Raw genomic sequence first — 16,090 nt, 5'->3', positions numbered from 1 at the left:
CAAATATGAATTTTTATACCTACTCTTGCGTCAGTAATAGTACAGGTTTGTCAAGATTTAAAAATTCATTACACGATAACACAGCGGTTGAACTGAATTCTGTTGCAACCCTTAAACCGCAAAAAAATGTTATTACCGTATTTGAAAAAACTGAAATCGAATTTCCATCACATGGTTCACGCTTCCGATAGAACGAGAACAAAACACCGCTGTACTCAATTTTATTGTAACATTCAATCTCCGAACCGCCCAATGATTACCGCGGTAAACCTGAAAACTTCCAGTTACTGTTTCATTAAATGAATTATTTCCAGTTTATGACAGCTCCATGACCGATGGATTGAGCAGGCGAACGTGTTAATGAACTGCTTGTCTTCGGCCATTTTTCATCGGAATTTTCAATTTCAATGAGCGGTGAACGGATCGATTGAACGGCGCGATAAGGCAACGAGATCCATAAACTTTCGGCGGGCACAAGTGTAATACGCCACGCCGGGGCCGCCGGATTTGTTCGGAGTCAGGCGCTCGATATAAATCAAGCGGCGCGGTGTTGTACCGGCGCGCCGGCCGAGTTCCGCGCGGCATGCCACAGCCAAAGCAAATATTTTATCCCCGCGAATTAGCATAGATTTCGGGGCTCGCCGAATAGGAAGACGTAATCGCTGAAAGGGTTTATCTACGAACTTGAACCCGGCCGCCGGTCATATATCGCAGCCGCGATTTTATGAACGAAAGGAAACGCGGATACCGCACTGATATCCAGCGATATCGCGGAACTCTTTTTCACGGTTGCGTCGCCTAACCACGCGAGGAGAATTAATTGCTGTCGCGAGGCGAGCTTACATTTAACGCGGCGCCCGACCGCCTCGGATTACAATATTCATGATGTTACTTCATGAATAAACGTTACACAACGATATTATAAATTGATGCCCGCGTGTAATTAAGTGGGCCAATATTTGGCTTGCGTATCGATTTTAGATACGGTTTGCCGCATGTTGTTTTTTTTATCGTCCACGGAGAATCGGTTTTATAGATTTTAATGGACCGATGAGAAGCCAATAAATGCTAATGACTGGGCATACTTAAAACATCGTTCGTTTGAGCGGATAGGAAGGAAGATTGGTGGCAGCTATTGGTTCTTCTTTTTATCATTCAACGAAAACGTTTCTTAAACGTACACTTATCGAATTGACAAGAAGACACGAGCGGAACGGAAAAGAAATTCTCTTAGCTCGAAGTAAAATTTTTTACGCACGCTGTACTAGCGAGCCAGAAATTTCTCATCTGTCTACCGCGTGCTATGCGGACGTTTCGACGAATACATTTTCGTTAAAAGCATCGTAAATAATAACACCGCTGGAAGCCTAGCGAAACAGAGCGATACAAAGTAACGGAAAAAAGCGAATAATGGAATGTAAATTGCTAAATACGCATTTTCGATTTCACTATCAATCAACGTTAACACGATTCACCATGTCCCGGTGCGCAGCAAGAAAACAATTCGAACACGGATTTTACCGTAATTCGATGCGAAATGTATTCGAATCCATATAAATGACGCTGTTTATAAAGAAATATATGCGTGTGTGTGTGTGTGTGTGTGTGTGTACATGATAATTCGGTCTATTATTCCTGGCACACAGTACAATAGCTGCGACAATACACCTTTCAATTAATTTTCAATCTGCTTTAGGAAAATATTTCTCGATGCGACAGAAAAATGAATGTTCGTTCTGAAAAGGAGCGAAACATTTTGTTCTGTTTTATTAACGCCACACCAAATAACAATAACCATTTTTAATAAACTACGATGAAAGAACAATATTTGCCAAACCAGACTCTACTCTACCTTATAGCTGAAATAATGATGATTTTGTGCTTTCAAGCAAGATGTACTTTTGCTTGTAGAGTTTAAAATTAAAAAGAACCTTCTAGAATTTAAAAAAAAAGATATACGCTATCAAAGTGCTAAAGGAAGCTTCTGGAACAGTGATGGAAGCAACAGAAGAAACGAAACGACGTTTAAGGGCCCGGTAAGATGAAATCGATTTCCTGTCGGTCGGCGGACGGACTACTAGACGGTCAGACATCTTGCCGAGACGCTCGTCCGCCTACCCTCATAAATGAGTCAGCTTGCACTACGGTTGTAAGTCAGAAATAAAAACGCCCTGGTTATAAAGCATCGGCTCGTATCTGAAGCGTCTGGGAACCGTGGCAATGCTATCGCTTACAATCCGGAAATATTCGAGGCAAGTTACGCCATACCTCGGAAAATCATTGCGTGGTTAGACGGATTTATTTCGATGTATCCCACCACGTGAAACTTCAGTCATCTGCAGCAGCAATAACTTCCAATAAGTAGAAAAAAAAACACGAAAACACAGTTTGAAAAGATTAAAATCGAAACATCTCACAGAACAATTTTAAACAGTTAACATATCCTATTATTACCTTCCTTTGAATGTAAAATTTACTTCTTTCTATAAGTTCGGAAAATTGAACAGTTTCCTGGCGTCTACCCGACACACGTGCACTTATCGAAGAAAGAATCTGATCCGTTGTCGCTCGTATCGGTCAAATATTGCTATCAACCATCGAAGCTGCTTAAGCAGGTTAAGCAGCGCCGCGTCGCGTCGTGTGCTAACTTCGACAAAGCGTTTGACCCACTGAACCGTTCCCATAAAACATTTTATTAATACTATCGCTTTTCCATCTGTTTTACACTCCATAATTCTTGAGGAGGGTAGGCTCGGAACATCGAAGCACAGCGATAAGATCGACTCTAATCATGTTAAATACTCCATTCGAAAAGTCACGAACTCCGCACTGCAGTCGTTCCGCCGGAATTCTTCTGATCCGAATGCTAAAACCCCGCGCAACTCTCGGGAGCGCATTAACCGAGGAACGCTTCTGCATTTTTTCACACGCCCCGGAGACCTATCTCTTCAGGGCACGACAAACTGGGTCTCCGGGTTCCCGACTCCGCAATGCGTACCGAAAAAACAGAATCCCGGAATCCGACCGTTCGAAATTAAAAGTTCGGGAACTACAATTCCCGAAATAATCAAGAGTCGCTGTGGGCAGGTGAGACAGAAAGAGAGAGAGGGGAGGGGGAGAGGGAGAGAGAGGGAGAGAGAATGGGGACGAAATTAGTTTGGAAGAACGAGAATAACGTCGAGGGATAAATTCATTAGCGGAGTCGGAAAAAGTTTTGGAGTCTAAGAAGCAGATGTTCAGGCGAAACTGGAAAAAAAGGAGAGGAAAATCTCCCAGGACCGCGGGGCCGGCAGCCCGGCTGCATTGTGACAGTGACGTATACGAACTGTGCCACGGTGGCTACAACCTAAATTGTTTCGAAGTAAATAGTGCACGGGAGTCTCGTGGCCAGCAAATTGCATCCGCGGCGCTTTAGGACGATATCCAACGCCCCCATCGCTTAGACACCGCCCGCGCGACCGTTCCACGATTCGTTTGGTAACGAACGACCACTGCTGCGATGGAAGTAAATATGTTCTCGCCGCGCGCATTTTCATGAGAAGAATGCCATCGGTTCTGCTTTCGTGCATTGCTTCCCGAGAAAAAATGGTATTTCGAGAAATCCGCGTTGTCCCTCGAATCGGATTAGACGAGATATCCTTCGGATACTGCAGAGGATTCGGTTCAACTGAGAATTAGGATTTATATTAATTGTTTCAAATGGGAAAAGTTTTTAATTTGTTGGCAATATTAATATTCACGTACTGAATGGTGATGTTGGTAGCCGAGTTGATTAAAATAAATCGAAGCAATCCGTATGAAGGTGTATCTGAAAATATACTTTCATGTCTGTGGTAAAAACATGTTATTTCTGCGCCGCAAAAAGAATGAATTAGATTGAAAGTTTCGATGTATGTTTTTTCTTTCCTGAAATTCATATGATATGCGGTATCAATGGTGTACTTTGTCAATTGCAATATCGGAAGGATATTTGAGAGGTTCGTTCGTACTGGCGCAATAAAGTTCGCGTTATAAAATGACGAGAATTTTTGGGAACGGCGCTTACCATTTAAAAGTATAGTTCATACGATTTTGTTTACGTTAATACTAGCTGTGCAGCAAACAGCCGAAACGAAGTTGAAGAAAAACTATGAAACTGCAATCATTGCTGCACGGTTAGCAGCTGAATTACTGTACACCCTGAAAAAAGTTGATTAATGGCGTAAGAGTGGGAACGGAAAGGAAACTATTTCGGGGGAACTTTCCGGCGTCGTGCACAGTATGGGCTGGTTTTCCGTGTTCCGCGCGATGAACACGGTGGAAGCGCGTTGCACCGGCGAAGATTCGAATTTTCGTCGTTCATTCCTTCCATATATCATTTCCATCGTTCTCCATTTCTCGCGCGCTTAAGGCGCAACTGCCGCGGCGCGGCGTCCCGCGGGTAAATGAATAGGACGCTCTTTATTGCACTCAGCGCGTTGACGTCTATGATTTACGCGTAATACGTCGGTACCATTTACATCCCTCGCGGAGAGAGTAATTTGTACGGAAAGCTGCAGCGATACAGCAATGCGGCGCCCTAGTGCAGCTGCGGGGGATGTCCGTCGCGCGTTAACGTTGAATCAAATATGTATCCGGGACGGGGGATGCGTATTAGCTGAGGAGGTCCGGATACGTGTAATTAAACCTTACCGAAACGTACCGAAATTCTACTAATTGAGGAAGCTTGCTGTTCACACGACGATTATAAGTCTGTCGACTGTTTCAACGTTGTCTACCGTTCCCTGCCGATTAATCGTCCTGCCGTAAGTTTGCTAATTGTTACTCCTTAACGGTGGACGTTCGTGAAGATTTTAAGCTTGGTCTATGCGAAAGCGTGTTATGATACGTAACACTAAATGTACTGGTACTTTGTATATACTTATTCCTACTGTTACTAGAAAATAAAGGTAAACGAATTGGACGATAAAGTTTTCTTAGTGTAAACAGAAACAAAAGGAAACATAAAAATTCAAAAACCTGTTTAATCGCATAATATAGGAATTGATTGAATGTTAAGAGGAAGCGTTAACATCTAATGATTAATACAAATCAGTGATTAGGAATATGAAATTTTCCTTCCATTTTTAATGTTTTCAGTAAAATGATAACAAAATGGGACTGTATTAAATTTGATTGAATCTCTCGTAGTTACCCGTAGTCTATTAATTAACGCATCATTTAACACTTAAAGGCACGGTGATTCATGAATATGTTTAGTTTTTAGAAAGACTAACTTATACTGGTTTACCATATCTGCTACCTCTATTCCCTAGATTCAACAGTCATCTATTCATAGTCTACGTCTAATTAAATAACCTAACTGAGTTACTAGATACAAAAAGAACTAGATGTATATACATCAGCATAATGCTGCTATAATTACGGTACTCCCGTCCCATAGCACCACCATTCCGAACATTCAACACAATTAAGCACGGCAGGGATTCGCTCATCACTATCCCCTCCCTATGAGAGCAAGACCGAGGCAAACCCGGTTTGCTGTTAGCTGGCGCCACAACACGGTGGAGATGGCGTCACAATTATGACGAGTTCCGTGAAACGTGCTTATAACGAGAGACCCGAATATGATCTACAATTTGTTAAACATACAATAACATTAATAAAAACCAATAAAAGAATCTACATCTTTAGATAAGGAAAAATGTGTACTTCTGAATGATTAGATATTTTCTCTGTAAGATCTCTTACTCGTCTTTAAACAAATAACAAACGAGTATATACCGTCATAAAAATCTATAAAAACTCTTCACACACAATATAACATAGAAACTCGTATGCTTGTCTCATTGCTCTATAAAGTAATCCGCGGAAACGAATGTTTATAAGAAGATTCGTGAGCTACTCTTTAAAATAAGAATTAAAGGTAGCGCTGTCATTTAACTGCAGTAGTACAACAGAACCAATATTAATTACCAATTATCTGGTGCATCTAATATTAAATGAATCTATCCGTTACAGCGTTTCTGGTAACGCAGAGATGAAAGTACTCGAACCAAAGCGAGCCGAAAGAAGCGACCATGCGGAAAGGTCGGGAGAGAACTGGAACGGGAAAGATTAAACTCGGCAAAACTCCCCGCGCGATTAATCCGATCCGGATGTAGCGGGAATGCAGACGAAACTAACGCAGTTATAATTGCCGGGACACCGACGCGCGTGAATTACGACGAACGGAGACTGTCCACGGCGCAGGTGAACCAACCGTGAATCCGCCGCGGTCGGCATCGCGACGTCTCCTTCAGCGAGCTGAACTCTCGCGACTAAACAGGTGCATTGTCATAGGATACTGCAACGTGAAGCGAAAGGACCACCTGCGGGGACACCGTGACATGGCAGGTGAGAGACACTGGGAATTATATTCGGCGAACTCCGGCCAACCGTCTCTGAAACGACTGCGTTTTCGTGGGCGAACCGAAAAGAAAAGAGTCGAACGGTTTACAGACACATCGCGGCGATTAACGAGAACAAAAGATCCCTGGACACCGCGAATTCGCTTTAAAAGGGAACAGACGAGGCAAAGACAAGAGTTTAGTTCCGGTTAACGCTTCACCCGCGAGCATTTCAACCCTTATTTCTCTCCACTCTCACGGAGAAGTTTTTTTAGAGGGATTTTAAGTACTCGGTGAATGTGTTTGGTAAACTTGACATAATTCGTGTCTGACGTTAAAACTGCTGTTCATTCGTTTATTCAGTTGCAAATATATAGAATTTTTATTCAGTTATTCTCATAGGGAGATAGAGTTGTTTTATTATTTTCGAAATGAAGGAAAACTACAGTGCATAACATGTTGATACACGTATGTAATATATGGACAAATATTAAACTCTGCTGTTATGGATAACGTTTCGTGTTTCCCATGAAACTGGTATCGCTTTATTTTTACTGTGTTGTTTGTGAAAATTATTTATGAATTTCAATCTTAATATAACGTTATTTAACTATAATATACGAACGAGAACGAAAATTTTAGAGGGGGAATATTACATTTTCTACAAACAATGATCGAAATGGCAAACACGAAATGTTCCATGGAAGATGAAAAACGACACACAAATTTTATTAATTTTCTAGGATAAACATTTCACGAGCTGAGCAAAAACTGAAAGATACGTACACACGTAACGTGAAATTAATTAAATATCGGTTAACGTTCCATTAATGAGGAGAGAAACTTTTCCCAGAAACTGAACACTTAACAACAATTACGTGAAAGCGGATAAGATAGTGCCGACGGTTGTTATTTAATGACAGCGTACCGTTTAAGTTGCAGCATTGTAATAAAGTTGGGAACTTACCCATGCTATGGCTTCCATGATTTTGCTGCCACGGCGACTATAACGATGTAAGAAACTTTAACTGGACTTCTTGGAGTCCCTTTGTCCGCGAGGCTTGTCGACAGCCTCTGCTGTCTTGCAGCTAATACGCGAGTCTCCATCACTCAACTGCATACTGCACTACAATCTCAGGAAGAAATTGTTTCCCACGAAATTTCAGATACCTCCATCAATGACAACATAATAACTAATAATAATTTTGAATAAACAGTCAGTCACTTCGAACATCTATGTAAGTTACTAAATCAAAACTTCAAAAGTACTAAAATCCTATCCTAAATTAGCTCAATATCAACCAAATTTCTTCTTTAATAAAACCTTGAAACTGCACACGTCTTTATAATGACTTCGTATACTACAAAATAGAATGCAGGGATGGTTTTTGCCTCGAGCCGGTTGGTAGTCATCATTCTCGGTTAAACTATCCTCTACAGGCCAGGGTCTGCAGAAGTGGCCCAGTCCCTCGGCTCGGCTAAATAATTGTCTCATTAGTCCGTGTACACAACGACGGGGGATGGCTACGAGGGTCTCCCATCCTCCTCGTCATCAGTTAGCACGTCGTGTTCCAACGATCGTTCACATCTTTAGCGGAAACATCCTCAAGTCCCGAACTAAGAACCAAAATATCGCGACTAATGAAACATTGATTCGAGTCCGAGACGTGGATCACGGCCAAACGAACGGAAACCATTTTTGGCAGAATTATTGGAATCCATCCAAATTAACTATTTTACCATGCTGGTTGGACTGCCGCGAAACTTATTTGATTGTTGCGACATTTTCAGATCTCTAGAGTTGCATTCCTAATCCGGTTCGATCTCCATGGGTTCAGTATTTTCTACATCACGAAAATTCGTTAATTGCCGGCGCATTTAGAAACGCGCGAGTGGAAGAGTGTGCAGAACCACCTCCGCGAAGAAGAAACGTGGTCTTGTTTACGACGTTCATAACAGAAAGGCCAGATGAATATTCATGAAGATGCGACCCGTACATGAAGGGTACACCAATTGCGGGTACACTACAGGCGTTTCGTGTCTGCACGCGTGTATTTAACTTAACGAGCCGGTGCACCCGGCAATTTCAACGTCTCTAACTCCGTATCCCGCAAATTAACTACGTCGGATCGAAGACGCGGCTCAAATGAACTTCGTCTGTTGAACAGTAATTAGTAGACAGCGAAATGAATTTTAAAATAGCTCGATGTCGGAATACTGTCTTTATGTAATCAAGAATAAGAACCTTTTATCTTATTGTTACCGTACAATGTTATCACGAGGTACCAATTTTCTAAACCTTCGGAAGAAACCACTGCCAACTTCGCATACAAAGCAAATCAACAGACTACACGATATTTATATATATAATAATATATATATATATATATACAAACAATATATATTTTGTGATTATCCGAGAATCCATAAACTTTCATACAAATCGAAATTTTCGAAGTGTTCTTGTAGGCGCGACGTAAAAAAGTGTCATCGGTAGTGTTCGTGTTAATTAAAACCAAGTCTGTGTACATGAGACGAAAGAGTCGAGTAAGGTTTTACGGACTTTTCAGTAGCATCCAAACTTTGATTCCGAAAGACGATTCTCTACCAAAGGATCGAGAAAATTCCGGTGGGTTCCTGGTCATTCGTCGACGCGAGAGTCGCGAAGGGGTGCAGTAAAAACGACGGGGATAAGGGAAGCGGGAAGATACGAGCGGAAATGGTCGATTCTTTGAAGAATAGAAAGGAGAGTCGATGCTGACTTGGCAAATCATCGCTCCTCCGATGACATATCGTTCCGTGAAGATTGTAAAACGAGATACCCGGGCGCCGATTGTTATCACTGCCACGGAAAAACGAGAAATACACGGGCGGGGAAATTGGAAATGCCTCGCGTGACATTTTCCAGTTCCCTTTCTACGAGCGGTCTATGTGTCTCTCTCGGAAGCCATGCGCAGGTTACCCCGCACAGTACCCTCCGTCACAGGAGAGCGCGACATTACTGTCCCGTCGGAATCAAGGGTACACAGCTCGGTGGAAGCATGTATCTGTGCCTGGGGCTTGATTCACAGAGTAAACTACTCTCTTTCTCGCGATCCCCGTCTTTCTAATTTGGAATTTCGCTATTCTTAGTCGGCATCAAAGGGCCGCTGATGAATTCATAAGAAAAACCAGCCCTCGTGAAAACTTGAGTTAAGGCCTCCACCTTTTTACGAGCCGAAATAATATTTCTACTCTGATTCCGTCAGTTTCAAGAGACGATTCGTGTTATATTCAAGTTTCATCGACTGTATAGTCCTTATTAAACTCAACGTATCCGTGAGGGAGTAATTGTTTAGAACATATTATAGTAATAAATTATCTTGCCTCGTTAATTTACTTTTAATTTTGATGTTGTTTAACTATTATATGAATAGAATACGAGAATGCGTGTGTTTAATTACTGCATAAGGCATTCTAAAGAAAGCATTAACAGGATTCCTTTTTTTTTACCGAGTAATGAGTAATATTTTTCAAAAAGATTTCTATGAAACGTTCTAAAATTGTAGCTAATTGTACGTTTAATAGGGGTCGAGAGGACAAAGCGAGAGAAAAAGTTGGCAAGCATAGGAATAAAGGTTTGTAAACGTATGATTTCTATAGCATTCACTGTTACAGTTGATACAAAGTCTTTGAGTTTCAGTAGTGAAAGCTCACTGAAAGTGTACTTTGATGTCCCCCCCCCCCCAGCAATCTAGAGAGATTCATTAAGGATTTAATCAAACACGTCATAAAGCTAATCAAATTGCCTAAACGCAATGATTTCTACTTGCAACACTCAAGCACGAACTATGACCAAAAACGTATTGAATAGCTCATTTCCAATTTATAGATTGCCACTTGCAGTTAACATATCCAAATGTCAATTTCTATCTACACTTCAGCTACACTTCACCGGCCATTACCGTAAGACAACTTTTTCGCGGAAAAACAAAAATAAAAATCCAAAAAAGAAATACTAATCGAAACAGTGCAGTCGTAACGGCATCGTTACAACCGGAACACCGATTCGTCGCGTACGCTGGGGAAGTGTAAAGCCGCAGCACTGCAGTCAAATTTAACAACCCTATCTCTCATACGGCGTTATCGTTCCAATCGTTATACCAAACACGAACACCTACCAAGTGCTGTATACACATATAAGGAAACGGTCGCGAGTATGCATCGACTGCAATGGCGTAAAGCACGGCTTGACCGGTAACCAGCATTTCTATCACGGCTTTCTTGAATCGTAAAACTCAGCCAAGAGGCAAACAACGCGAACGGTTCCAAGAATTACTTCTTCCTGAATTTCCGGTGTCTCTGAAGTCGGTCATATCCACATGACTCTCATGCGACGAAAATATTTTTCGGCACGAGCATATATCGCTATCCTACCGGAACATCGTACCGTAATCGTAAAAGTGTTTCAAATGCAAGCGCTCCGCCCGTTATATACTTCACCATATTCACCGAATTACTCCTTTCCGCATGAGTATTTCTGCGATACGTAATAACGCCCGATGCTTGCCTACCTGTGTGCTTTTGAAAGGGACGATAAGCAACATCTGTGATGATTTCGATGTTGTTGTATCCCAACTGGTCGCACTCACCTGCAATTACAAAGAAACCAATTATTATATTTCAATTATTCTTTTACAATCGAAACTTCTCTTTACGCTACTATAAACAGCATAATATGAAGTATGATACTCGAATAAACTACTTTTATCAAACGAATGTTGAATCACTTGCAATAGAAATATAAAAAGGGATAGAGAGTTTGTTCTTGTATTGTTTACTGATTTCAGCGGTCTAGTAGTCATTTAAAAAATGAAACAAGATAGAGCAAATGGTATATTTTTCTGGCAAATGGAGTAAATGTTATTATTTCAATTGGCAAGGGCGAGGACATCGGAAGCACTTGGAAGAGGACCCGAATACTTTTGTCGAAAATGAGATTCTCATAAGGTTATGTACGGATAAGTGGCTAACGAACGATCGTACCACGGAAGCGGAAGGAATTAAGATCGAATTTTGCGACAGAAGTTATTAAGACAGCAATATCGGCACAAAGGAAGCAACGATCCTCTTACAGCGTGGAATAACTTTATCCGTGACCTATTTTCATCGTTTATGAGGTTGCACGAAGTGAATCCATCGAAGGATGGCGTCAAAGGAGAACGACGTTATATCCGGGTGAGAGGTAAATGAGATCTTTCTTCCCGATTGTCCCGGAAATGGACGACTGGCGGAGCAACGGAGAAATCACGGGCGGCTGCCTCATTTCACCTTTGAATATACTCGGTTGTCCTTTTTTTAAAAATCCCAGCCTCCTTCACGATTTTCTTAACAGTAAATAATACTTCGTCCGTTAGCAGTGACATTTTTCCTCGTTTTACTTCCAATAAACGTAAGAAAAACGAAGAAAATCTTTTCAGACGAAAATTATAAATAATACACGAAAGATGGAACGTGGGAATTTGAAACCACACTGCAAACATCGCATTGATACACGATCGTTGGATATTTTTCCGAAAAATCTAATTTTATAGATGATTCCACGCTCGAATAGAATATTTATTATTGAACGATCACGAAGTAATCAAGGTTACGATATTATTTCCATTAATGAATTAATGGCCGCGATGAAGATAGCTGACACGAGGAAGCGCCGAGACGTAAACTTTCTCCCACGGGTGTCGGAAAGTGATTCTGTTCGAGCACTGAACACGATACATCACTCTTGACCTACATCGGACCATTATAGAACTATACGATACGAATTTATGGATCCGCGACGTTACTCGCACAGTGAAGGGTGCAGCAATTAAGTTTCTGGTCTTATAATTTCCTCGAAAATAGAAGACCGAATCTCGGCGGAAGGAAATCGACAGCGAAGTACCGCGGATAAATCTATCGAAAATTTCGTTTCTTCGATACTCCAAATTCAACATGATTTTAATATTCAAGTTGTCCGAATTATTACTTCGAATTATTACTTATGTATCGTTTCGAACAATTATTAGAATAAATAGAAAAATTCAATGTATTAAGAAATTATTACGAAAATCAAGTATAGCATTGCAAGCAGTATCTTCAATTCAAAGGAAAGTAAACATTACGCGAATATTTGTCTTCCATTATATTTCGGTTTCATAATTTTCCCCCATTAACAATGAAACGCTGATGTTCATGATATTTTTTGTACCCAATGAGAAGCTATGTTTTAGGAAAAGATTAATGATATCCTCGGCTCGTTTAACGTTGCCGCTGAACACGCGTAATTCTCGAAACGGGGAAAATACCGCGGGAAACACTTTTTCCCAAAATTTACACCGAGGGATTCAGAAATTATTCCGCCGTGCGTCGAACGATCTCGCACTTCAACATTTGCACAAAGATCACGTACAAAAACGATCGGAGAATTGCCCCGCAACGGCCACCTACTCTCGCCGAAGGAAATCGAATAGATGTTGGCGAACTACGAAATTTATTCGTCCCCCGAGGACGAGTGTCCATTAAACGATACTTTTTTCGCGCGACGACAGGAATTTCTTGCTCCGCCTGGCGTGTCATTAATTCCGTCTGCGTCAGACCGGAAAATATAAAATAACCCGGATAATATTCCCGTGCAAGAATTCGTCCGAAATTCCGCACTGGCCCGTAGTTATCACCGGAACGAATTTCAGTTCTCCAAACTCGATTCCGAGTCACCAGCAGTTTCACAACAAATTCCATTTAGGAGGAAGTAATAAATATGGTCGGTCTGGAAGAGACGACGAATGGATATGTGTAACTATATGTTAAATACGAACAGTGAGCGAAATGTCTTAACTGTAAATGTCGAACCAAAATTTCAAATAAAATCAGACGTTAATGAGAAAAGCTTGTAAAATATATACTGTACATTAATAAATCTGAATTTATATTATTCTCCCTCTATACGCCCCCTCTTCTAAGCAATCAACGTGATTACCATGGAACAATCAAACGTTGATATCTATACGTTTAGAGTAAATGGAAGCGAAACGAATTACAATGTAATGAATGATTTCATAAAATATAACCACTGTCCTTAATTTCCAACGAAGTGGAAACATTAACGCTGGAAATACAGTTCGATTTAGCGGCCGCCAGAGAAAACCAACCGATCAAATCGAACGAGTTCTTCCGCCGACTGAAAATTCGTTCGCGCTCGAATATCAGTTGCTTTATCGTTTTCGCACAAAGCGATCGTAAAAACTGGAGCATCACGAACAGTTCAAGAATTAAACGTTCACCCCCCCCCCCCCCCCATCCCTGCGAACAGAAGGGGGGAACGGAACAAAGCGCAGCCTAAAAAGCGTGTTGCCACGGGAACGCATGCCGTGCCATTGAAAAGAAATATTTTAATACCCAGCCCGCGCGTTAACCCTGGAGGCGGTATTAAATCCACCGATGCGAAGACACGGAACGAGGAAGCCGGCGAACAAGGAAAAGCTTTGCGTGCTTTGACCGCGAAAAATTCAGACTGTAATGAAGAATACAGAAACATTCGCGGTACGCCGCCCTGTAAAATGAATTCGAAAGTTTTTAAATACGGAGGAAAGGATGTAGACACATGATACGGATGAATTGTTTCTTTGTCATTCGCAACGAATGCTCATTTGTTCTTTGTTTGGTGATTACTTTTAATCGAGTATTTTATGATAAATACAAGATTCTGGAAGCTTCTACGAAAAGATTGAATAAAAGCTAAGGAAGATCATTGTTTTTGATAGAATAGTGAAAGTACAAATGTTTTGAACAGTGTAGCAATGTACGAAATACAAAGTTTCTTTGTAACACATTAATTGCAAATGATACGCCTCTGCGTTGAATCGAGGATTGCTTTTTATTACAGACGACGAAAATAAATCTGTATTTATGGGTGAAGTAAATACATTAACGGCACCATAAAATCCTTCTCCTTGTTACGAAAGTTTTTATGTGTTTTTACTTCTCGCACTAAATGTAAGCTTTCGGTATAACGACCGCGTTCTGGATGGAAGTTCTCGGTATTTTGGCACTGTCGATAAGGTGCTAAATTCTTCTTGCAACCGTAAAATAATTAATTCCAGTAACCGTATACTTTGCATGTTATCTTACGATGCGAAAGAAACTTTATCGTTTCGTTCGTAATTTATATTTCTGCAGTGCGTTACAGTTCTTTCGAAGAATTTTAATTCATCGTCGTGTATATCAGCTTTCCTTTCTTCCCTTGTCCGTTCTCGCAAAAAACTTTGCACCGTTTGAAAACGCCATCTTCCTTACGGTGATGCCGTCTTCATTAGCATTCTAACGCACGCTTCTTACGTCTCCGTAAATAGCCAGAGTGTTCAGTTTAATTAAACCCTGGGAATCGCTGATCAACTTTTCCCTGGCGGAAATGGTTCTTCGTTGCACAGCTTTCCCGGCGAAGTCCCCTTGTATTCGAAATTCAATTACACAAAGTAAGGGGAACCGGGAGAATCCACGAAGAAAGCAACGAATTATCAGTATCTGGCGATACGAAGGAACAACAATGCGTGATGCTTGCACATACAGCCGGACATTTTTCGAACGGTATCGATTTTAATTACGACAAAGTTCAATTCAATATATTTGATTGCATTTCGCAGGCTTGTGATGCAACGATCAATGTAACATGTCGTTCCTGCTCGTTCGCCGGGAAAGTGTTATACAAATAAAACGAAACTGCAGTCCATTATGGAACACTGCAACGCTAGACTAAAGTGCTCGACCGAATTCGGTAACTAACGATACTGAACAACGTGGTTTGCAATTTCAGCACCGATTTTCTACAATAGACTCTAATACATCACTCTCTCATTACCACACCCTCGATTTCTCAATCAATCCTTAATAAGAATTCTGCCGTACGCGAGGAAATTGAGGTTTCGGCTTGTTGTCTGAGTCTACATTTTAGCAAATATGTGATCACTTCCACTCTCTCCCTAAGAGAAGGCAATAAATTCTTATTCTTCCCAGATATCCAAGGTGAGGCAAGACGAACTTAAGTAAACCCAAGGCTTCACTTGCCGATTATATTCATATGGATGAAAAATAAATGCGTGGGAAGATCCGCGAAGTTCAAAAGTGGTGCTTTCCATGCTGGTATGTGTTAGGGTGGATCAGTGGAAGGTTCTGGGTCGAAGAGATAGAAAAAGGGGCAGGAGAAAAAAGTGAAAAGGATGCGAGAAGATGGCGAGTGGAAGCCAAAGACGCGGAGACCAAGGGGAGCCGAAAGAATAAGAAGAAGCAGAAGAAAGAGGCAGATCGATGCAGCGGCTCGTGAAAAAGCGTCGGTCGGTCGGGCAGAAGCGATGGAAAAATAGAGAAACGTCGCGGGGTGTGTCTAGGTTCAACCTTATGCCCTCCTTTCCCAACCCTTTTCCCGTCTCCGCCCTCCTTAGATGGTAACCACAAGTGGCTGGCTGCCGGCGTTACTTCATTATCCGGCGAAAGAAAGGCCCAACGCTCGGTCGTGGCCGTGCGCGCGCGCGCGCGAGCACGCCGCCGCCCTCTAAAGTGAATCGCATCCCTCTAATTAAATTTTTGTCGCCGGTGAACGAGCGACGCGAACCGCTCGTTTACACCGCGCTCGTTCTCGTCGGGCAAACAGATGTAACTCCGGACTGTTTGGACTGTCGTGGAATCCCGAGACGTTCCCGAAAAGCCTG

General features: G+C 41.6%; 1 protein-coding gene across 3 annotated transcripts in view; it reads right to left on the bottom strand.

Annotated features, from left to right (window-relative positions):
- The window catches only part of dlg1 (MAGUK family member discs large 1), a 660,262-nt gene that overhangs the window by 629,082 nt on the left and 15,090 nt on the right, over positions 1–16,090 (bottom strand). For 2 of the 3 annotated variants that reach the window (XM_076367771.1, XM_076367772.1), the window contains exon 2: positions 10,922–10,999. The exons of the other annotated variant lie outside the window; for it this stretch is intronic. In XM_076367771.1, coding sequence (XP_076223886.1) covers positions 10,922–10,999 — 78 coding nt within the window. The remainder of the gene's footprint in view (positions 1–10,921; positions 11,000–16,090) is intronic. 3 annotated transcript variants of the gene reach the window in all.

The sequence above is a fragment of the Nomia melanderi genome, chromosome 5, assembly GCF_051020985.1.
Source record: "Nomia melanderi isolate GNS246 chromosome 5, iyNomMela1, whole genome shotgun sequence".
In the NCBI taxonomy this organism is placed as follows: domain Eukaryota; kingdom Metazoa; phylum Arthropoda; class Insecta; order Hymenoptera; family Halictidae; genus Nomia; species Nomia melanderi.
This window is presented reverse-complemented; position numbering and strand designations above follow the sequence as displayed.